Source organism: Mesoplodon bidens (genome assembly GCF_964165515.1).
Source record: "Mesoplodon bidens genome assembly, chromosome: X".
Classification (NCBI taxonomy): Eukaryota; Metazoa; Chordata; class Mammalia; order Artiodactyla; family Ziphiidae; genus Mesoplodon; species Mesoplodon bidens.
Window position 1 is genome coordinate 82934811 of NC_138163.1, and position 25548 is coordinate 82960358.

Below are 25548 nucleotides of genomic sequence, written 5' to 3' on the forward strand. Positions count from 1 at the left end.
CAGCCTGTGGAATAAAAACCACATTCACGGAAAGATAGACAAGATGAAAAGGCAGAGGGCTATGTACCAGATGAAGAAACAAGATAAAACCCCATAAAAACAACTAAATGAAGCGGAGATAGGAAACCTTCCAGAAAAATAATTCAGAATAATGATAGTGAAGATGATCCAGGACCTCGGAAAAAGAATGGAGGCAAAGATCAAGAAGATGCAAGAAATGTTTAACAAAGAACTAGAAGAATTAAAGAACAAACAGAGATGAACAATACAATAACTGAAATGAAAACTACACTAGAAGGAATCAATAGCAGAATAACTGAGGCAGAAGAACGGATAAGTGATCTGGAAGAGAGAATGGTGGAATTCACTGCTGTGGAACAGAATAAAGAAAAAAGAATGAAAAGAAATGAAGACAGCCTAAGAGACCTCTAGGACAACATTAAATGCAACAACATATGCATTATAGGGGTTCCAGAAGGAGAAGAGAGAGAGAGAAAGGACCAGAGAAAATATTTGAAGAGATTATAGTCAAAAACTTCCCTAACATGGGAAAGGAAAGAGCCACCCAAGTCCAGGAAGCGCAGCGAGTCCCATACAGGAGAAAACTAAGGAGAAACATGCTGAGACACACAGTAATCAAATTGGCAAAAATTAAAGACAAAGAAAATTATTGAAAGCAGCAAGGGAAAAATGACAAATAACATAAAAGGGAACTCCCATAAGGTTAACAGCTGATTTCTCAGCAGAAGCTCTACAAGCCAGAAGGGAGTGGCATGATATACTTAAAGTGGTGAAAGAGAAGAACCTACAGCCAAGATTACTCTACGCTGCTGCAAGGATCTCATTCAGGTTCGATGGAGAAATCAAAAGCTTTACAGACAAGCAAAAGCTAACAGCATTCAGCACCACCAAACCAGCTCTACAACAAATGCTAAAGGAACTTCTCCAAGTGGGAAACACAAGAGAAGAAAAGAACCTACAAAAACAAACCCAAAACAATTAAGAAAATGGTCATAGGAACATACATATTGATAATAACCTTAAACGTGAATGGATTGAATGCTCCAACCAAAAGACACAGGCTTGCTGATTGGATACAAAAACAAGACCCATATATATGCTGTGTACAAGAGACCCACTTCATACCTAGGGACACATACAGACTGAAACTGAGGGGATGGAAAAAGATACTCCATGCAAAGGGAAATCAAAAGAAAGCTGGAGTAGCTATACTCATATCAGATAAAATAGAATTTAAAATAAAGAATGTTACAAGAGACAAGGAAGGACACTACATAATGATCAAGGGATCAATCCAAGAAGAAGATATAACAATTATAAATATATATGCACCCAACAAAGGAGCACCTCAATATATAAGGCAACTGCTAACAGCTATAAAAGAGGAAATCGACAGTAACACAATAATAGTGGGGGACTTTAACACCTCACTTACACCAATGGACAGATCATCCAAAATGAAAATAAATAAGGAAACAGAAGCTTTAAATGACACAATAGACCAGAGAGATTTAATTGATATATATAGGACATTTCATCCAAAAACAGCAGATTACAATGTCTTCTCAAGTGCGCACGGAACATTCTCCAGGTTAGATCACATCCTGGGTCAAAAATCAAGCCTCAGTAAAGTTAAAAAAATTGAAATCATATCAAGCATCTTTTCTGACCACAACGCTATGAGATTAGAAATGAATTAAAGGGAAAAAACACGTAAAAAACAGAAACACATGGAGGCTAAACAATACGTTACTAAATACCCAAGAGATCACTGAAGAAATCAAAGAGGAAATGAAAAAATACCTAGAGACAAATGACAATGAAAACACGACGATCCAAAACCTATGGGATGCAGCAAAAGCACTTCTAAGAGGGAAGTTTATAGCAATACAAGCCTACCTCAAGAAACAAGAAAAATCTCAAATAAACAATCTAACCTTACACCAGAAGGAACTAGACAAAGAACAAACAAAACCGAAAGTAAGCAGAAGGAAAGAAATCATAAAGATCAGAGCAGAAATAAATGCAATAGAAACAAACAAAAAAAAAGAATAGCAAAGTTCAATAAAACTAAAAGCTGGTTCTTTGAGAAGATAAACAAAATTGATAAACCATTAGCCAGAGTCATCAAGAAAAAGAGGGAGAGGACTCAAATCAATAAAATTAGAAATGAAAACGGAGAAGTTACAACAGACACCGCAGAAATACAAAGCATCATAAGAGACTACTACAGGCAACTCTATGCCAATAAAATGGACAACCTGGAAGAAATGGACATGTTCTTAGAAAGGTACAACCTTCCAAGACTGAACCAGGTAGAAACAGAAAATATGAACAGACCAATCACAAGTAATGAAATTGAAACTGTGATTAAAAATCTCCAACAAACAAAAGTCCAGGACCAGATGGCTTCACAAGTGAATTCTATCAAACATTAAGAGAAGAGCTAACACCCATCCTTCTCAAACTCTTTCAAAATTTTGTGGAGGAAGGAACACTCCCAAACTCATTCTAGGAGGCCACCATCACCCTGACACCAAAACCAGACAAAGATACTACAAAAAAAGAAAATTACAGGCCAATATCACTAATGATATAGATGCAAAAATCCTCAACAAAATACTAGCAAAGAGAATCCAACAACACATTAAAAGGATCATACACCATGATCAAGTGGGATTTATCCCAGGGATGCAAGCATTCTTCAATATACGCAAATCAATCAATGTGATATACCATATTAACAAACTGAAGAATAAAAACCATAAGATCATCTCAATAGATGCAGAAAAAGCTTTTGACAAAATTCAACACCCATTTATGATAAAAACACTCCCAAAAACGGGCAGAGGGAACCTACCTCAATATAATAAAGGCCATATATGACAAACCCACAGCAAACATCATTCTCAATGGTGAAAAACTAAAAGCCTTTCCTCTAAGATCAGGAACAAGACAAGGATGTCCACTCTCGCCACTATTATTCAACATAGTTTTGGAAGTCCTAGCTACAGCAATCAGAGAAGAAAAAGATATAAAAGAATACAAATTGGAAAAGAAGAAGTAAAACTGTCACTGTTTGCAGATGACATGATACTATATATAGAAAATCCTAAAGATGCCACCAGAAAACTACTAGAGCTAATCAATGAATTTGGTAAAGTTGCAGGATACAAAATTAATGCACAGAAATCTCTTGCATTCCTATACACTAATGATGAAAAATCTAAAAGAGGAATTAAGGAAAAACTCCCATTTACCACTGCAACAAAAAGAATAAAATACCTAGGAATAAACCTACCTAGGGAGACAAAAGACCTGTATGCAGAAAACTATAAGACAATTATGAAAGAAATGAAAGATGATACAAACAGATGGAGAGATATACCATGTTCTTGGATTAGAAGAATCAATATTGTGAAAATGACTATACTACCCAAAGCAATCTACAGATTCAATGCGATCCCTATCAAATTACCAATGGCATTTTTTACAGAACTAGAACAAAAAATCTTAAAATTTGTATGGAGACACAAAAGACCCCAAACAGCCAAAGCAGTTTTGAGGGAAAACCACGGAGCTGGAGGAATCAGACTCCCTGACTTCAGAGTATACTACAAAGCTACAGTAATCAAGACACTATGGTACTAACACAAAAACAGAAACATAGATCAATGGAACAAGATAGAAAGCCCAGAGATAAACCCACACACCTATGGTCAACTAATCTATGACAAAGGAGGCAAGGATATACAATGGAGAAAAGACAGTCTCTTCAATAAGTGGTGCTGGGAAAACTGGACAGCTACATGTAAAAGAATGAAACTAGAAAACTCCATAACACCATACACAAAATTAAACTAAAAATGGATTAGAGACCTATATGTAAGACCGGACACTATAAAATTCTTAGAGGAAAACATAGGAAGAACACTCTTTGACATAAATCACAGCAAGATCTTTTTTGATCCACCTCCTAGAGTAGTGGAAATAAAAACAAAAATAAACAAATGGGACGTAATGAAACTTAAAAGCTTTTGCACAGCAAAGGAAACCATAAACACGATGAAAAGACAACCCTCAGAATGGGAGAACATATTTGCAAACGAATCAACGGACAAAGGATTAATCTCCAAAATATCTAAACAGCTCATGCAGCTCAATATTAAAGAAATAAACAACCCAATCCAAAAATGGGCAGAAGACCTAAATAGACATTTCTCCAAAGAAGACATATAGATGGCCAAGAAGCATATGAAAAGCTGCTCAACATCACTAATTATTAGAGAAATGCAAATGAAAACTACAATGAGGTATCACCTCACACCAGTGAGAATGGGCTTCATCACAAAATCTACAAACAACAAATGCTGGAGAGGGTGTGGAGAAAAGGGAACCCTCTTGCACTGCTTTTGGGAATGTGAATTGGTACAGCCACTATGGAGAACAGTATGGAGGTTCCTTAAAAAACTAAAAATAGAACTACCATACGACCCAGCAATCCCACTACTGGGCATATACCCAGAGCAAACCATAATTCAAAAAGACACATGCACCCCAATGTTCATTGCAGCACTATTTACAATAGCCAGGTTATGGAAGCAACCTAAATGCCCATTGACAGACGAATGGATAAAGAAGATGTGGTACTTATATACAATGGAATATTACTCAGCCATAAAAAGGAACGAAATTGGGTCATTTGTTGAGACGTGGATGGATCTAGAGTCTGTCATACAGACAGCCTGAAGTAAGTCAGAAAGAGAAAAACAAATATTGTATATTAACACATATATGTGGAACCTAGAAAAATGGTACAGATGAACCGGTTTGCAGGGCAGAAATTGAGACACTGATGTAAAGAACAAACATATGGACACCAAGTGGGGAAAGCGGCGGGTGGTGGTGGTGGTGCTGTGATGAATTGGGCGATTGGGATTGACATGTATACCCTGATGTGTATAAAATTGATGAGTAATAAGAACCTGCTGTTTAAAAAAAAATTAAATTAAAAAATTAAAAAAAAAGAACATGATCTCTTTTTACTCATTCGTTTATAGAAACAGTAGTTTTTGAGAACTTACTGTGTATCAACCCTGTGGTGAGGATACAGTCATGAACAATAATGTTCTATAATAAACAAAACTAAGTTATTTAAAAAAAATCACATTATACACCTTAAATATATACAATTTTTATTTCGCAATTGTACTTCAGTAAAGCTGGAAAAACACCCAATTTATTTTCTTTCCACAAATACATGGGTTTCCCCACCTAATTAGCATAGGATGTTACTGCATTATAAAATTATTACTATTGTATTTGGGCTATGGGTAGAAAAATGACATATCAGCATATTTTTAAGATTTTATTTTTAATTAAGAAAATTTTTATTGAAGTATAGTTGATTTCCAATGTTGTACCAATCTCTGCTGTACAGCAAAGTGACTCAGTTATACATATATAGACATTCTTTTTTTATATTCTTTTCCATTATGGTTTATCACAGTATATTGAGTATAATTCCCTGTGCTATATACAGTAGGACCTTGTTGTTTATCCGTCCTATATATAATAGTTTGCGTGTACCAATGTCAAACTCCCAGTCCATCCCTCTCCCTCTCCCTCCCTGCCCCTTGTCAACCACAAGTCTGATCTCTATGTCTATGAATCTGTTTCTGTTTTGTAGATATGATCTATTCTTGACACTGATCCTGTGCTTGCCCATTGTCTTTAGGATAGTTTCTATGTTCCATAAAATGGATGCCAAGGCCCTGCATGATTTGCCCCCTGTTGGACAGCTCATTTATTATCACTTCTCCTTTAGAAATCTACACTAACCGTACTAACTTCTTTTGGTTCCTCAAATGAGCCAAGCTCCCCTTTATGCTAAGCCTTCCAACATGTACGTTCTCTCTGCGTGGTTTATCCTTCCCTCAAATCTTCACTAAGGTAACTCTTTAGCATTGGTCAGGTTGCAGCTCAGATATTACCCCCATTAGGAGACCTTCACAGATCTCCTGGGTCTAGATCACATGCTGATGTATCCCAAGCACCCTGTGCTTATCCTATTATACCACTTACTATACTATACAAAAACATCCACCTGTGAGTTTGATGAGGGTAGGGTCTTATCTTGTTCACCAGTGGGTCCCTAGTGTTCCAGACAGTGATCGATAAACATTTATCCAATAACTAGTTGGTACTTAATAAACATTTATTAAATGAATAAATGAACAAAAGGAAGTTGTAGTAGTTCCTCACCTGTGAGACACAAGAGGCCCTGCAGGTCGAGGGGTAGAATTTAGAGTAAGGTGAGTTTGCATGAGTACTACACTACAGAGCCAACAGGAGTCTTCTGCCTACACATCTTCTTGAAACCAAATGTGTGCTCTTAATCCTTACTGAGCCTTTTATGGACGCTAATGACAAGGCTCATTTGACCATCCAAACTGAAACCCTGAGTATTTAATCGTCCCGACATCATTTAATTGGCTAAAACAACCCTAGCTATTATCATTATATATAGAAATCAGGAATAGTTAGAAGCAAATTATAACAATTAGACCATCTATTCTAGAAGTTCGACATCTTTTTCTTACTCTAACATATCTGAAGGATATGATATAATCTCATCAGTAACAGTCGTCTTCTTAATGGGGTGCAGTGGTCAGAATTTCCAGGGGTGTGTATACCTTGAACGAACTCCTTAGATAATGTTGAATCTCTTAAGCCTGAGTTGAAAATCAGTGATTCTAGTCTAACCTTTAGAAAAAGCTAAGATGTGAGAAGTAAAGACTTGAAGGTCATTACTAGTATAACTACTAATGGCAGAGTTGGGACTAGAATCCTGGTCTCCTGGCCTAGAGTTCATAATTTTTTCTAATATTGAGAAACAAATAAGTAGAAGGAATTTAAGAGAGAATGAGGAGGACCAGAAGTACCTTTCAAGAACCTCAGATCAGCTGGACCTGTGACCTCCTTTAGGCAAGTAAGATATTCCTCAAAGATATCTTACCTTTACAGCATTTTTCTAGTGGGGCATGTTCACACTTTACCTTACATGATGTTATATTGCTTATGTTTGTTATAATGAGTATGTATTATTTTGGTAATTAAAAATGTCTCACAAATATTTTTAAGCAGCCTAATCTTTAACTAACCTCTATACCCAGTTCACTTTAGGACTTCAATGCTAAGGACAGGAGTTTGGTAGCTGTACCAACTACAGAGCCTGATACAACGTCTTACGAGTAGTTAGTATTCTAAAACTGATTGTTAACCAAGTGTCAGTGGTGAAAGCCTGTTGAGATAATTTACTGCGAGGCTAGTTCCATGAATGAAAATATAACTTTAAAGTGCATTTTGGAGTATGAGCAAGCTAAGACGTTTTAGCTTACTTAATATCATATTTGATATAAAGCCACTTTCCAGAGTGTTGTCCTGTAGGTACTTAAGCTGTTGGCTTCCATGACCAGTAGGCAACCTTGGGGACTGTACAGCTGAAATCAACAATTCTCTTCAAGTCTACACACATGGTAAACCCTCAAAACCTTTAATTTTGTCTTGTGAACAAGTCCCTGACACTCTATCTGTTCTCAAAACGATTTTCATCTCTCTCATTTGATAATAGCACAGAGATGGCTCACTAAAAAGCAGTAAATACAAGAGCAATACTAGAATGAGGGCACTTCTTAACTCTAGTTAATATTTGTATAGGCAGAAGTCTGTTTCTTTGAGATCATAGTCTTTCATTTTCATCTGTATCAACTTAATGCTGGCTAAGTCTTATTCCATTATTATTTTTAAGAAATGAAGGACAAAGGATATATTTCAATCTTATTTGTTTTTTCCCTTTACTCTTTTATAATACCAAAAATGAATACTAAGTTTTTCTTGATCTGTCCAAAGGTAAAGAAAACTACAAAGAAGAGATACTGAAAAAAGAGACATATACACAGCCAGCCAGCCAGAGTAAGAGAGTGACATGGAAGTGTACAGATGTGATCATTTCTTGTGATGAGGTAGGCCATAACTTGAGGCTTGGAGTCTTCTTTCTGTGGGCTTCGATAGTATCAGTGAGTACAAAAAAGGACAGTCTGTCTGAAAGAGAGTACCTCTGTAGACATTAGAGTGGTTATTCATAAATTAATAAATATGAGTGCCTAAAATGCCTCGGAGACCATGCTACTATGTTCATTTTCCAGAGAGAATTTACTAATAGCTGCTAATTTCTGAAGCTTTTGCATACATTAACAGTTTTGGTTATTACAATGACTGCATGAGGTAAGCAAGCCTAATTATTCCCATTTATAGCTAAGGAAACTGAGGCTCAGAGGGATGTCACTCCTCTAAGGTCACATGCCTGATGAGGTGGCAGTAACATCAGGACCAGGATCCAGAAATTGTGACTCAATCTAATACCTTTTCTATTACACAATGCTGCACTTTTATTTTTATTCTCTTACTAGGACAGAAATATGGCAGGATGGTGGGTATGGAGAGATATTAATATTGTGCTTGATTTCTGAAAATGCTCCTACAGGAAGAGAACAGATGGTTTTACAATAATATTTATAAAATATGGACACTATCTCTGTGGGAATTCTGGATTCACGTTATCTGCTTCTAAGACCTCCTGACCCTCTGAATATATTCTACATTTCATTCTAACTAGAAAGTTACGTTCGCAGATTTCTGGAGTACCCAGCAAGAGATGTTTAAGCAAGCCACCTAGAACTATTATTACTTCAGAAACATATCACAAAGATGGATCTCAGCAGGAAATCCTGGCACAGATTTTTGGAACTGTCGTGACTCATAACACCTTTAATGAAGAGATCGTGCTTTCCTTGCAGAAAAACAATAAGTGAAAGGCCTCATATAATTAGCAAAAATGAACTTAAAGCTGATATCAATTATTTTTGGCCAACTCAAAACAGGAGCAGTAAATTTAAGATAGAGATGTAGTAAAGAAAAAGATCTCACGCATTTTCTTTAAGTTATAAAGTGCCACGATTTATATTGGAGGAAAACTAACGCTGTGTTTGGGACTCCTGCTTCCTAGTCAATGCCTTCATTTACAGAGTAATCCAAAGGAAGAAAATGAGATGAATCCAATCATTTCTTGAATGGTGGGTCAGAAAGATTGGGTATGACCTGGATATAGCCACTGACATTTTTTTAAGGCAAGATCGACTATGTGTTATGGTTACCAAAGGGGAAATGTGGGGGGAGGGATAAATTAGGAATTTGGGAGTAACATATACACACTACTATGTATAAAATAGATAAAAAACAAGGACTTACTGTATAGCACAGGGAACTATACTGAATATTTTGTAATAACCTATATGGGAAAAGAATCTGCAAAAGAGAGATATATGTGTGTGTATAAATATTATTTATATATGTGTATAAATATCACATATATATATAAAACTAGATCACTTTGCTGTACACCTAACACAACATTGTAAATCAACTATACCTCAATAAAAAATAAATTAAAAAAAGGTAGACTATGTCTATGTTATGCCCCTAAGCAACTAGTTTAGCAGTCTGGTGAAAACAGGAAAACAGTCTGATTTATTCTTGGTGAACCTATGCAGGCTCCTAAGGATCCCGACGTCCCTTGCTTTTCCTAAGTGTTAATGAACCATTTGTTAAGACTTTTTTTCTCCCACAGGGATTAGTGAAGATCATCAAGCTTAATGCCTATAGTTCCTAGACAGAAAAAAATCTAGACTCATTCCACCCCCTGCCCATTTGCTTGTTTGGTTATTCATTTAACAAATGTTTGAGTGTCTTCTATGTACTGTGTAAGGTAAAACTCTAGGACTCAGCTTCACCACCCTACCTTTGCTTAATTTTTACCTGTTGCCAATAAATGTATCTGCTCCCTCCTTAAAATGTAAGCTTCTCTGAGGGTCTTATTCATCTTTATACTTCTGGTAGTGCCTAGAAGTCTTGTTAAATGACAATAAAATAAAGTTTTGAGAAGTGAAATTAAAGGATAGTAACATCAAAAAATTGTACAAGGAATTAGAACTGATTTTCCTGCTCTCTTTTTAAACTTATCTCTATTTTTGACCTTTGAAAAATGTTTTCGTCCTGAAATCCCTGTCAGGCTGTTAAATGTTCAAGGTAAATGACTTTTTTCTTCTTTTTGAATATTTGTGATGCAAACCTGAGCTGGATAAGTAAATTAAAAAAAATAAATTTATTTATTTAATAGGTAAATTAAAAAAAAAAATTTATTTATTTATTTTTGGCTGTGTTGGGTCTTCGTTGCACGGGCTTTCTCTAGTGGTAAGCGGGGGCTACTCTTCGTTGCGGTGTGCGGGCTTCTCATCGCGGTGGCTTCTCTTTTTGCGGAGCATGGGCTGTAGGTGCGCTGGCTTCAGTAGTTGTGGCTCGTGGGCTCTAGAGCACAGGCTCAGTAGTTGTGGCACACGGGCTTAGTTGCTCCACGGCATGTGGGATCTTCCCAGACCCGGGCTCGAACCTGTGTCCCCTGCACTGGCAGGCGGATTCTTAACCACTGTGCCACCAGGGAAGTCCCTGGATAGCTAAATTTTTATTATAATATATCAAGTAACTTGTGGATTTAGAAACAACACCTAATAGGCTTTTTTTTTTTTTGGCCTTAACTCACCCCCCTCTGATTTACCTATCCCATCCAACCTCTTACTCTGTTCATATGGTTTATAGACTCACTCACTTCTTCAATGAGAAGTTCTTTATTCTTATAAAACAGAGTCAGCTCATTGTCTTGAGACACACTGTCTTGATATATGGTGTAGATTTATATACCCAGCTGCCTCTTTAACATATATACTTGGTGCCTAGTAGACACCTCAAACTTAGCATGCCTAACTGAATTCTTGATTCCTTCTTTACACCCCTTTACATTCCTCTTCTCCTGTTTCTCTGTCTCAGAAATGGCAAATACTAGTCTAGTTACTTAGGTTCAAAACTGTGGGGTCATCCTTGATTTTCTCTTTCATATCCCTTATCTAGTGAACCTCTAAATCTTGTCAGCTATTCCTTCAAAGATCTGTCCACAATCTGACCACTCCTCCCCACCCACCTCCATTGCTTCCATCCTGGTCTAAACTACCATCATCTCTCGCCTGGGTTATTGTTACACTCCCCTACACATCTTTCTGCTTCTGTCTTTTCTCCCTGCAGCAGCCAGAGGGATTCTCTTACAACATAAGTCAGGTCCTGTCATGCCTCTGCTCAAAATTCTCCAATGGTTCCCCATCTCATGCAGGGTGAAGGTCAGAGTCCTTAGCTTGGCCTACAACAAGGCTCTAAATTTGACTTCCCCCTCTGATCTCATCTCCTTCCTTCTCCTTCTTGCTCCCTCTGCTCCCAGCCACACTGATCTTTCTGGAACATATCAAGCATTCTTCTACTTCAGAGCATTTGCATTTACTGCTTCTTCTCTCCTCCTTTCCCTGCCCCGGTCCAGATATTCACATGGCTCACACCTTCATTTCATTCAGGTCTCTTCTCAGATGTTCCCTTATTAGAGGGACCTTCCCTGATCACCTTACAGCACACTTCATCACGTTCTCTCCCTCTTGCCCTGGTATATTTTTCTCCACAACACTTACCACCACCAATTTTGTTTATTATCTGTCTCTTTACACTGGAAGTTAAGTTTTTGAGGGCAACAAGAAATATTTATTGAGGGTCTACTAAGTGCCAGGTCCTTTCCTGGGCAATGAGGATGTAAAAGTAAATAAACATGATTATCCTTATGGCATTTTCATTCTAGTATTATAGAAACTGCTGTATTTTCTCAGTAAATATTTGAAGAATGTTTTCAATAAATATACCATACACTCAGCAGAGTAAGAGGAATGGTTCAAAAGTAAAGGAGATTTGGATCGGCTTGTCACCCTCTAAATCACTGGAGCACCCACCACATCTAAAGAAATGGTGCTATAGCCTCCCAGGTGAAAGGCTGGAAATCTAATCAAATCCCAGAACCCCAAAGCATTCTATTCTCCTAACTCTAAGGGGCTCTTGGATTCCTCCCTGCTATACTGTTTAAAGAAAATATCTGGGATTGCATGAGAAGTTACGCATTGGCACAAAGTGACTAGTGTCTAGTGACTGACAAGAGTATCAGAACAGGAGGAAATTAGATAAGAAGTACTAAAAATTAATGAGATCCTGTGGCCTTCAACAGAGGGAAAAACTATTTTGTATCAAAACAGAATAAACACTGTAAGGAAAATCAGTAGCAGAGATGCTAGTAGCCAGATCCAGATAAAGTGGTTTGGGAGAGTGGAGGAAGCTGCCTTCTTTACGAGAAAACTTGGAAGGCCAGATGAAGATGAAACTTTAGAAGCTATTAGACCTCCCCCGTGGAGAGGAAGGGAAGACCATGCCCACTACAGAAGGTGATATTGCTCTTACCACCTCTCTTTTCTCTTCCTTAGCAATCAGGGAATATGAAAGATTTTGTGGTACTGGGAATAGTTCAGGGGAAGAGTCAAAGGTGGAAAGACCTACATGCCTCAAAGAGTAAGATGATAAGGAGAGGAAAGGGACCTTGATTCTCAGTTCTCAGTTTCTACATAGCTTTCTGAAGACTTCCAGGAAACTGGTGGCAACCAGTATATGAATAATGGGTGCCTATTACTTCATGGACCACATTTCCTAGGCTTGAACTTGGTCATGAATTGTATGCAAAGTATCTGCTCTAGAGAATGGCCCCGCTGGGCCATTTCTCAATTGAAGGGCTCAAAGCTGCTGCCACCTCCATTGACTAAAAACAGCCTCTACTTATTTCTGACTCTCTTTTCTTTATTACAGGTCCTTCTTCTGAGCTCTTTTTCAGACTTCATCCAGTTTTACCTCTTTTTGTCCCAAATGACAAAGTCCTGGCCCCATTTCTTCAATTGCTCATGCAGTCTGGAACTGCTTCCATCGCTGGCCCTTACTTACATTGACAAATATCAGCTTTAAAAAAATCCCATTTTCACCTTCATAAAGTCACATTGCTTTGTAACCCTCCAGAACATATATCTTTGGCAGATTTAGCCAGCCACATGCTGTCTTTGAATCCAGATGGCTTTACAACAGCCCATAGCTATGCATTCTACAAACTCCTACTCTAAAGAGGTAGCATTCTGTCAATTGACAGAATGATGTTAAAATAGAGTGATTCAAAGACCCTGCCCAGGAGCTAGCTCAACACTTTGTTATGCCCCACAAAATGCATTGCTAGTTAACTCAAATCTGTTTCACCTTCAATAGGGATGGTTTTCATGGCACATCATAACCCAGCTGAAGGGGCAATCAACATTACCAACTTACATTACAAACACCAACAATTTGCTAGATACTAGGCTAGATTCTGGAGCTTTACAAAGAGAAATGAATCCCTGCCCTCAAGGAACTTACAGATGAGTTCTAGAGGCATGGTAGCTGACACCAACAGTGACATGATTATCATTGGATTTAACATATCATGTAAGTGCCACCATGGCACAGTACTCTGTCAATTCCAAGAATAGGACTGAATCCTCTTGGTGGCCTTAGTAGATATAGGATGTCCCCAGGAGAGGTGAAGTCCTTATGCAGGGTGATTTTGAGAGGTAAAACTGCTACCATGGCTATCAGACATACTGTGAAAGGACTAAAGGTACTGGGGTTAGAGGAAACAGGATCCTTGTATAGTCAATTCTATGTCAAAAGAGTAGGTTAGGTAGGTTAAGCTAGAAAAACCTTCTGTGACCTTGCGTCTGTGGAAAATATAGGAGATGGTGAAGTACACTTGAAAAGGTAGTTCTCAGAATGGTACTCTCATCAACTGATATGTGATAAAGGATCACCCAAATAGACTTACCATCTGCTCCCTCACTGCTTTTGCTTCTTTTATTGCGGCGAACACGCCTACTCTCCTCTTCAGAGTATGACTTTTCTTCAGGGATGAAGAAATTCAGAAGGGCCATCTAAAAAATAACAAGTAGATAAGTCAAAGGTTGACCCCAGTCAACTATAGCCAACATAAAAAACTGGCTTTCTGTAGACAGTCTGCCTTCACTTTAAATTCAGAGTGTTTAAGATGAATGGATAAAGATGTAGTGTGTGTATATATATATATTATATATATATATATAATATAATATATATATGGAATGGAATATACAATGGAATATTAGCCATAAAAAATGAAACATTGCCATTTGCAGAAACATGGATGGACCTAGAGATTATCACACTAAGTGAAGTAAGCTAGACAAAGATAAATATCATATAATATTGGAATCTAAAAAAAAGATACAAATGAACTTATTTACAAACCAGAAATATACCCACAGACATAGAAAACAAATTTATGGTTACCAAAGGGGAAAGAGGGGGAGGGATAAATTAGGAGTTTGGGATTAACATATACTCATACTGTGTATAGAATAGGAAAACAACACGGACCTACTGTATAGCACAGGGACCTATAAATATTTTGTAATAACCTAGAAGGGAAAAGACTTTGAAAACGAATATATATATATATTTTCATCTGAATCACTGTGCCGTATACCTGAAACTAACACAACATTGTAAATCAACTATACTTCCAATAAAAAAAATTCAGAGTGTCTAAAGCCTGAGCCCATCATCCCCTCCACTGCACAAATTCTTTTATTTTTGATACCATTATTATCCCAAAAATGTAGGCAGGAAATTTTGGTTAATCTCTTCTGCCCCCCTCTCATCTGCCCCAAATACCTAATGAGTAATCATTCAGTCCTACTTGTCAGTATAGTTCTGGGGTTCAGAGAGCCCAGTCATAGATTTTTAACTTCCCTTACATACTACTGATGTCTGCCCGGAATTAGACTTGGGCTTGCTACTCCCTCTTGGACCTCATTATTATACATCCATGATTTCTCCACATTCCTATTTATGCTGAACTTTTGGCTTGTTCCCAGAATGCTGTGCATCCAATTATGATTGGATGGTACCATTTATACCAACGCTCTTCTGGGAGTTAATGACAAAGCGCACAATTATTCTCTCCCTTTCCTAGATTCCAACAGAACTCTTACAGCATTTTGGTACTCAGTCCTCTACTGTCTTATGATGGTCTCTCATAATAATACAACATATTTCATATGTGAATGGGCCTGGTATCACTAATGATAATCACAGCTTAATTATATACTTGCTGAATTGAATCATAATTTTTCAGCATGAGTGCTTACTTGTGGTTTAAAAAAATGTGCCTGAGGTAAACAGTGGACAGAGTAGTAGGACTGAAAGTGATTCCAAACCCGACTCTGCCACTTATAGCTGTGTAACCCTGGGCAAGGTCCTTAAGCTTTAATTTCCTCATCTGTAAATAGGGACAATAATAGTACTTTGCTCATAAAGTAGTTGGGTTTGCACAGTACCCAGCATGTAATATGCACTCAATAAATGTTAGCTATTATTGTAATTAAAATTAATATTAAAAATAGACTGGTTAGGGCTTCCCTGGTGGCGCAGTGGTTAAGAATCTGCCTGCCAATGCAGGGGACACGGGTTTGAGCCCTGGTCTGGGAAGATCCCACATGCCACCGAGTAACTAAGCCCGTGTGCCACAACTACTGAGCCTGTGCTCTTGAGCCCGTGAGCCACAACTACTGAAGCCCGTGTGCCACAACTACTGAAGCCTGCGTGCCTAGAGCCTGTGCTCCACAACAAGAGAAGCCATTGCAATGAAAAGTCCTCGCACAACAACGAAGAGTAGCCCCCGCTCGCCGCAACTAGAGAAAGCCAGCGCACAGCAACGGAAGACCCAATGCAGCCAAAAATAAATAAATAAAATAAATAAATTTATTAAAAAAAAAAAAATAGACTGGTTAGATAGTTTGGAGGTTAAAAAGAAGAAATGAATCTGCATTTTCACCCTATTGTTGGTTCAAAAAATAAAGTTCCAGAATATCCTCATGTCTGCTGCATCTGTGATTAATTGGAAGAAAGATGGGTAGAACTCAAGTAAGCCTTAACATTCTACACAAACTTTCTTGAAAATCCTGTGATTTACTGTTTATGTAAAACAATTATATCCAATAGCCTTAATATATAAGATTAGCATCTTACAGAATATATTCATGCATTAAATACATAATTAACAATCTCCAACTTGCCATAGGGTTGTATTTAAAAATATTTGGGTTGAATCATATGAAACTGCCATTTTAGTATGTCAAAAATGGTTGAATATCAGCAATTTCACATGGTTCAACTGAACAGTGTTTTTGTCACTTGACTGGAATGTAAAATGCACTTTCCTGTAGAATCAATGTAATAAAGTCTGGCTAGGTTTCCAGATAAAGCCCATAGGAAGTTACTTAACCCACAATATAAATAAGCTATCATACTAGTAATAATATAATACCAAACTGCTATTTACACTAAAATCTCAATCATTTGCAACTCTAGAAGAACAAGTAATTCTGGATAGAAGAGTTTTCATGATAAATTTGAGTGCTGAAACTCACTTCAGCTATTTTGGATAGAAATTAGTCTACAATATATGATTTCACTCAGGGTTTACTGAATACGTAGAAGACTATTTGCTTATACATTAAATGGCACCAGTCCACTATGGTTTTGAGGGTTTTTTTAAGTTACACTTAACATTAGAGAGCAATACATGCTTTGTTAGAGAGAAGCATAAAGTTCTCTGGGAGGAAGAGGAAAAGTACCTAATACAGACTGGGAGTGGACAAGGCTTTTTGGAGAAGGTGCTACCTCTGTGAGTCCTGAAGGATATTGAGGATTTAGTGATGAATGAGAAAATAAAAAGGAATTCCAGGCAAAGGGAGCGTTGTGCTTCAAGGTTCAGAGGAAATAGACAGAGAAGCAGTTTTTGGAAATACAAGTAGCATAAAGTAAGTGGTAGGAGTTGGGGAGGAATGGTAAGGAATGAGCCAAGAGACATTAAACAAAGGCCAGATCATGTTAAGGAGTTAAGATTTTACCCTGTAGCAGGGGGGTCCTCTGAAGGATTTTCTCCCTTTGTAAATTATGTACTTTATGAAAATTTTAGCTAAAATTTACATACAATAAAGTGCACACATTTTAACCATACAGTTTGAAAAATACACACCTTTCTAACCACCACCCAAATCAAGATATAAAACATTTCCATCACCCCAGAATTTTCCCTTGTGTCCCTTCCAGTCATTCTTCAGTGCTACTCCAACCTCAGGCAACCACTGTTCTGATTCTATCACCATAGCTTAGTTTTCCCCATTCTAGAACCTCACATAAATGGAATCATACAATATGTTTATATGATTTTTGTGTTGCTTCTTTCCCTCAGCACAATGTCTGTGAGACTCATCCACATTGTTGTGAGGATCAGTAGTTCATTCCTTTTTCTTCCTGAGTAGTATTTAATTGTACGGATATACTATAACTTTTTAATGCATTTGCCTTTTGAGGGACATTTGGGTTATTTCCAGTTTGGGGCTATAATGAATAAAGCTGATATGAGTATGAGTCTCGCGATGAAAGGGAAAACCTAAAACCAAGATTACTCTACTCAGCGAGGAACTCATGCAGATTCGACAGATAAATTAAAACCTTTACAGACAAGTAAAAGCTAAGAGAATTCAGCAACACCAAACCAGCTTAACAACAAATGCTAAAGGAACTTCTCTGGACAGGAAACACAAAAGAAGGAAAAGGAGGACTTCCATGGTGGTGCAGTGGTTACGAGTCCGCCTGCCAAAGCAAGGGACATGGGTCTGGGATATATGTCTTCATTTTTCTTGGGTAAACACCTAAGAGTGGAACCTCTGGGTTACATGGTAAGTATTTACTGTTAAGGGAACTGTCAAACTATTTTCCAGGGACTGTACCTTTTTCTACTCCCACTGGTAATGTGTGAGCAATCCACTGCTCTGCATCTTCAGTACGTTTGGTGTTGTCAATTTTTCACTTTAGTCATGCTTGTGGATGTAAAGGAGTTTTTCATTGTGGTTGGCTTTTGAGTTCTTAAACTTCTTTTTAATGCTTTTTTGGTCTCTTACCTTGCTGTCAACTATCAGATTTCACTTCATCTACTTATAACATCTTTTCCAGTCTCTTCAAATTTGCTGCTTATAAACTCCTATAGGCTTAACATCTCACATCTCATTAAAACTAATTAGAATCATGTACAAACAGAATAAATAGGCAATTAGTGGGTTTTTGATTGGCTTTTCCAATAAGTAAGATGCATATTCTCTGACGGCTTAGAGGCCATTTGTTTACTGCTTATTCTTGGCTGTGGTCTGGATAAGTGAGTCAGTCAGAGAACTGTTTTACATAGGTATGTTATTATAGTATAATGCTATTTCTAGGGGAAAGGAATTTTGAAGCACAAATGGAGAACCTCCCCACCATCACCAACCAGAATTCCAGAATTTTCTTTATACTCTTTGTTTTCCTTCATGGGCTCAGCTCCTATGGGGATTCTTGGCAGGGTCACCAGCACCTTCTTGTGTCCTGGCGGCAGCAGTAGGAGAATGTGCTCACATATTAATTGATTCAAAAGGTCTGATGGGAGCTTGTGAGAACTCAGGCTCCCAGAAGAGGAGAGCTGAGGGAGAAACCAACTCCTGCAGATGGAAGAAACAACTCCAGCTTCCATGGCTAGTAGGAGTAGCTTAAAGTCCTTTCAGAGAGGTTGTTGATGAGTATGGGACATTCATAAGTCAAGTGTTCATTAGAAGGGGACTGCCTGTACATGAAAATGCTTTGAACAGAACATAGCTTCTATTTTCTCATTGAAAACAACACAAAACACTGCTTAAACTGAAAGAGGATCCCGACTCACAGTGATTTTATTTGAGTCTCAATTAGAGATAGGAGGGAAAACTAACGTTTGTGTACTATAATGGTAAAGACAAAAATCAGTGACTGGGGGAGACCTTCAAGATGGTGGAGGAGTAAGACGTGGAGATCACATTCCTTCCCACAGATACATCAGAAATACACCTACATGTGGAATAACTCCTACAGAACACCTACTGAACACTGGCAGAAGACCTCAGACTTCCCAAAAGATATACATATTTTTTTCCTTTTTCTCTTTTTGTGAGTTTGTATCTGTATGCTTCTTTGTGTGATTTTGTCTGTAGAGATTTGCTTTTACCATTTGTCCTAGGGTTCCGTCTGACCATTTTTTTCTCCTTTAAAAAAATTACTTAAAATTATTTTTTATTTTTAATGATTTATTTTTTATTTTAATAACTTTATTTTATTTTTTTCTTTCTTTCCTTCTTTTTTTATCCCTTTTCTTTTGAGCCGTGTGGATGAGAGGCTGTTGATGCTCTGGCCGGTGTCAGGCCTGTGCCTCTGAGAGCTGAGTTCAGGACATTGGTCCAGCAGAGACCTCCCAGCTCCATGTAATATCAAACAGTGAAAGCTCTCCAAGAGATCACCATCTCAATGCTAAGACTCAGCTATACCCAACGACCAGCAAGCTACAGTGCTGGACACCCTATGCCAAACAACTAGCAAGACAAGAACACAACTCCACCTATCAGCAGAGAGGCTGCCTAAAATCATAATAAGGTCACAGGAACCCCAAAACACACCAAAAGACGTGGTCCTGCCCATCAGAAAGACAAGATCCAGCTTTATCCACCAGAACACAGGCTCCAGTCCCCTCCACCAGGAAGTCTACACAACCCATTGAACCAACCATACCCACTGGGGGCAGACACCAAAAACAACAGGAAACTATGAACCAGAAGCCTGTGAAAAGGAGACCACAAACACAGTAAGTTAAGCAAAATGAGAAGACAGAGAAACACATAGCAGATGAAAGAGCAAGGTAAAAAACAATCAGACCAAACAAATGAAGAGGAAAGAGGAAGTCTACCTGAAAAAGAATTCAGAGTAAGGATAGTAAAGATGATACAAACTCTTGGAAATAGAATGGAGAAAATACAAGCAATGTTTAACAAGGACCTAGAAGAACTAAAGAGAAAACAAATAATGATGAACAACACAATAAATGAAATTAAAAATTCTCTAGAAGGAATCAATAGCAGAATAACTGAGGCAGAAGAATGGATAAGTGACCTGGAAGATAAAATAGTGGAAATAACTACTGCAGAACAGAGTAAAGAAAAAAGAATGAAAAGAATTGAGGACACTCTTAGAGACCTCTGAGACAACATTAAACGCACCAACATTCGAATTATAGGGGTCCAAGAAGAAGAAGAGAAAAAGAAAGGGACTGAGAAAATATTTGAAGAGATTATAGTTGAAAACTTCCCTAATATGGGAAAGGAAATAGTTAATCAAGTCCAAGAAGTACAGAGAGTCCCATACAGGATAAATCCAAGGAGAAACATGCCAAGACACATATTAAACAAACTATGAAAAATTAAATACAAACAAAAAATATTAAAAGCAGCAAGGGAAAAACAACAAATAACATAAAAGGGAATCCCCATAAGGTTAACAGCTGATCTTTCAGCAAAAACTCTGCAAGCCAGAAGGGAGTGGCAGAAAATATTTAAAGCGATGAAAGGGAAAACCTACAACCAAGACTACTCTACTCAGTGAGGAACTCATGCAAATTCGACAGAGAAATTAAAACCTTTACAGACAAGTAAAAGCTAAGAGAATTCAGCAACACCAAACCAGCTTAACAACAAATGCTAAAGGAACTTCTCTGGACAGGAAACACAAGAGAAGGAAAAGGAGGACTTCCCTGGTGGTGCAGTGGTTATCAGTCTGCCTGCCAATTCAGGGGACATGGGTCTGAGCCCTGGTCCAGGGAGATCCCACATGGCGCGGAGCAAATAAGCCCAGGCACCGCAACTATTGAGCCTATGCTATAGAGCCTGTGAGCCACAACTACAGAAGCTCGAGTGCCTAGGGACCAGGCTCCACAGCAAGAGAAGCTGCCACAATAAGGAGTCTGTGCACTGAATCAAGAGTAGCCACCAATCACCACCACTAGAGAAAGCCCACCTGCAGCAACAAAGACCCAATGCAGCCAAAAAAATAAAAATAAAAATAAAAATAAACAAATAAATATTTTTAAGAGAAGGAAAAGACCTACAATAAAAAACCCAAAACAATTAAAAAAATAGTAATAGGAACATATATATCCATAATTACCTTAAATGTAAATGGATTAAATACTCCAACCAAAAGACATAGACTGGCTGAATGCATACACAAACAAGACCCATATATATGCTGTCTACAAGAGACCCACTTCAGACTTACAGACACATACAGACTCAAACTGAGGGGAAGGAAAAAGATACTCCATGCAAATGGAAATCAAAAGAAAGGTGGAGTAGCAATTCTCATATCAGACAAAATAGATTTGAAAATAAAGACAATTACAAGAGACAAAGAAGGACATTACATAATGATAAAGGGATCAATCCAAAAAGAAGACATAAAAATTGTAAATACTTATGCACCCAACATAGAAGCACCTCAATACATAAGGCAAATGCTAACAGCCATAAAAGGGTAAATTGACAGTAACAGAATCATAGTAGGGGACTTTAACACCACACTTTCACCAATAGACAGATCATCCAAAATGAAAATAAATAAGGAAACACAAGCTTTAAATGATACATTAAACAAAATGGACTTAATTGGTATTTATAGGACATTCCATTCAAAACCAATAGAATACACATTCTTCTCAACTGCTCATGGAACATTCTCCAGGATAGATCATATCTTGGGTCACAAATCAAGCCTTGGTAAATTTAAGAAAATTGAAATTGTATCAAGTATCTTCCAACCACAACGCTATGAGACTAGAAAATAAATTACAGGAAAAAATCTGTAAAAATACAAACACAGAGTGGAACCAAGATGGCGGAGTAGAAGGATGTGCTCCCACTCCCTCTTGCGAGAACACCAGAATCACAACTAGCTGCTGGAAAATCATCGACACAAAGACATTGGAACTCACCAAATAAGATACCCCACAACCAAAGCCAAAGGAGAAGCCACAATCAGATGGTAGGAGGGGTGCAATCACAGTAAAATCAAATCCCATAACTGCTGGTTGGGTGACTCACAGACTGGAGAACACTTATACCAGAGAAGTCCACCCACTGGAGTGAAGGTTCTGAGCCCCACCTCAGGTTTCCCAACCTGGGGGTATGGCAATGGGAGGAGGAATTCCTAGAGAATCAGACTTTGAAGCCTAGTGGGAATTGATTGCAGGACTTCGAAAGGACTGAGGGAAACAGAGACTCCATTCTTGGAGGGCACACACAAAGTAGTGTGTGCATCAGGACACAGGGGAAGGAGCAGTTACCCCAGGGGAGACTGAATCAGACCTACCTGCTAGTGTTGGAGAGTCTCCTGCAGAGGTGGGGGCTGGCTATGGCTCATCGTCGGGACAAGGAAAAGAGCAGCAGAAGTTTTGCAAAGTACTCCTTGGCATGAGCCCTCCCAGAAGCTGTAATTAGCCTCACCAAAGAGCCCAGGTAGGCTGCAGTATTGGGTTGGCTCAGGCCAAACAACCAACAGGGAGGGAACCCAGCCCCACCTACCAACAGTCAAGCAGATTAAAGTTTTACTGAGCTCTGCCCACCAGAGCAATAGTCAGCTCTACCCACCACCATTCCCTCACATCAGGAAACATACACAAGCCTCTTAGATAGCCTCATCCACCAGAGGGCAGACAGCAGAAGCAAGAAGAACTACAATCCTGCAGCCTGTGGAATAAAAACCACATTCACAGAAAGGCAGACAAGATGAAAAGGCAGAGGGCTATGTACCAGATGAAGGAACAACATAAAACCCTAGAAAAACAACTAAATGAAGTGGAGATAGGCAACCTTCCAGAAAAAGAATTCAGAATAATCATAGTGAAGATGATCCAGGACCTCAAAGAAAGAATGGAGGCAAAGATCGAGAAGATGCAAGAAATGATTAACAAAGACCTAGAAGAATTAAAGAACAAACAAACAGAGATGAACAATACAATAACTGAAATGAAAACTACACTAGAAGGAATCAATAGCAGAATAACTGAGGCAGAAGAACGGATAAGTGATCTGGAAGAGAGAATGGTGGAATTCACTGCCGCAGAACAGAACAAAGAAAAAAGAATGAAAAGAAATGAAGACAGCCTAAGAGACCTCTGGGACAACATTAAGCGCAACAACATATGCATTATAGCGGTCCCAGAAGGAGAAGAGAGAGAGAAAGGACCAGAGAAAATATTTGAAGAGATTATAGTCAAAAACCTCCCTAACATGGGAAAGGAAAGAGCCACCCAAGTCCAGGAAGCGCAGCGAGGCCCATACAGGAGAAACCCAAGGAGAAACATGCCAAGACACACAGTAATCAAATTGGCAAAAATTAAAGACAAAGAAAAATTATTGAAAGCAGCAAGGGAAAAATGACAAATAACATACAAGGGAACTCCCATAAGGATAAGAGCTGATTTCTCAGCAGAAACTCTACAAGCCAGAAGGGAGTGGCATGATATACTTAAAGTGATGAAAGGGAAGAACCTACAACCAAGATTACTCTACTCGGCAACGATCTCATTCAGATTCGATGGAGAAATCAAAAGCTTTACAGACAAGCAAAAGCTAACAGCATTTAGCACCACCAAACCAGCTCTACAACAAATGCTAAAGGAACTTCTCTAAGTGGGAAACACAAGAGAAGAAAAGGAGCTACAAAAACAAACCCAAAACAATTAAGAAAATGGTCATAGGAACATACATATCGATAATAACCTTAAACGTGAACGGATTGAATGCTCCAACCGAAAGACACAGGCTTGCTGAATGGATACAAAAACAAGACCCGTATATATGCTGTCTACAGGAGACCCAGTTCATACCTAGGGACACATACAGAATGAAAGTGAGGGGAGGGAAAAAGATATTCCATGCAAATGGAAATCAAAAGAAAGCTGGAAGAGCTATACTCATATCAGATATAATAGACTTTAAAATAAAGAATGTTACCAGAGACAAGGAAGGACACTACATAATGATCAAGGGATCAATACACGAAGAAGCTACAACAATTATAAATATATATGCACACAACATAGGAGCACCTCAATATATAAGGGAACTGCTAACAGCTATAAAAGAGGAAATAGAGAGTAACACAGTAATGGGGGGGACTTTAACACCTCACTTATACCAATGGACAGATCATCCAAAATGAAAATAAATAAGGAAATAGAAGCTTTAAATGACACAATAGACCAGATAGATTTAATTGATATTTATAGGACATTCCATCATAAAAGAGCAGATTACACTTTCTTCTGAAGTGCGCACGGAACACTCTCCAGGACAGATCACATCTTGGGTCACAAATCAAGCCTCAGTAAATTTAAGAAAATTTAAATCATGTCAAGCATCTTCTCTGACCACAATGCTATGAGATTAGAAATGAATTACAGGGAAAGAAATCCTAAGAAACACAAACACATGGAGGGTAAACAGTACGTTATTAAATAACCAAGAGGTCACTGAAGAAATCAAAGAGGACATCAAAAAATACCTAGAGACAAATGACAATGAAAACCTGATGACCCAAAACCTATGGGATGCAGCAAAAGTAGTTCTAAGAGGGAAGTTTATAACAGTACAAGCCTACCTTAAGAAACAGGAAAAATCTGAAATAAACAATCTAATGTTACACCTAAAGGAACTAGAGAAAGAAGAACAAACAAAACCCAAAGTTAGCAGAAAGAAAGAAATCATAAAGATCAGAGCAGAAATAAATGAAATAGGAACAAAAAAAACAATAGAGCAAAGATCAATAAAACTAAAAGCTGTTTCTTTGAGAAGATAAACAAAATTGATAAACCATTAGCCAGAGTCATCAAGAAAAAGAACGAGGGGACGCAAATCAATAAAATTAGAAATGAAGAAGGAGAAGTTACAACAGACACCGCAGAAATACAAAGCATCATAAGAGACTACTACAAGCAACACTGTGCCAATAAAATGGACAACCTGTTAGAAATGGACAAATTCTTAGAAAGGTATAACCTTCCAAGACTGAACCAGGAAGGGAAAGAAAATATGAACAGAGCAATCACAAGTAATGAAATTGAAACTGTGATTAAAAATCTTCCAACAAGCAAAACTCTAGGATCAGATGGCTTCAGAGGTGAATTCTATCAAACATGTAGAGAGGAGCTAACACCTATGCTTCTCAAATTCTTCCAAAAAATGCAGAGGAAGGAACACTCCCAAACTCATTCTATGAGGCCACCATCACCATGATACCAAAATCAGACAAAGATACTACAAAAAAAGAAAGTTACAGACCAATATCACTGATGAATATAGATGCAAAAATCCTCAACAAAATACTAGCAAACAGAATCCAACAAGACATTAAAAGGATTATACACCATGAACAAGTGGGATTTATCCCAGGGATGCAAGCATTCTTCAATATATGCAAATCAATCGATGTGATACACCATATTAATGAATTGAAAAATAAAAACCATATGATCACCTCAAGAGATGCAGAAAA

General features: G+C 38.0%; 1 protein-coding gene across 2 annotated transcripts in view; it reads right to left on the reverse strand.

The window, feature by feature from the left end:
- Positions 1-25548, reverse strand: part of EDA (ectodysplasin A) — a 416854-nt gene that overhangs the window by 93913 nt on the left and 297393 nt on the right. For both annotated transcript variants that reach the window (XM_081221926.1, XM_081221925.1), the window contains exon 2: positions 13892-13997. In XM_081221926.1, coding sequence (XP_081078052.1) covers positions 13892-13997 — 106 coding nt within the window. The remainder of the gene's footprint in view (positions 1-13891; positions 13998-25548) is intronic.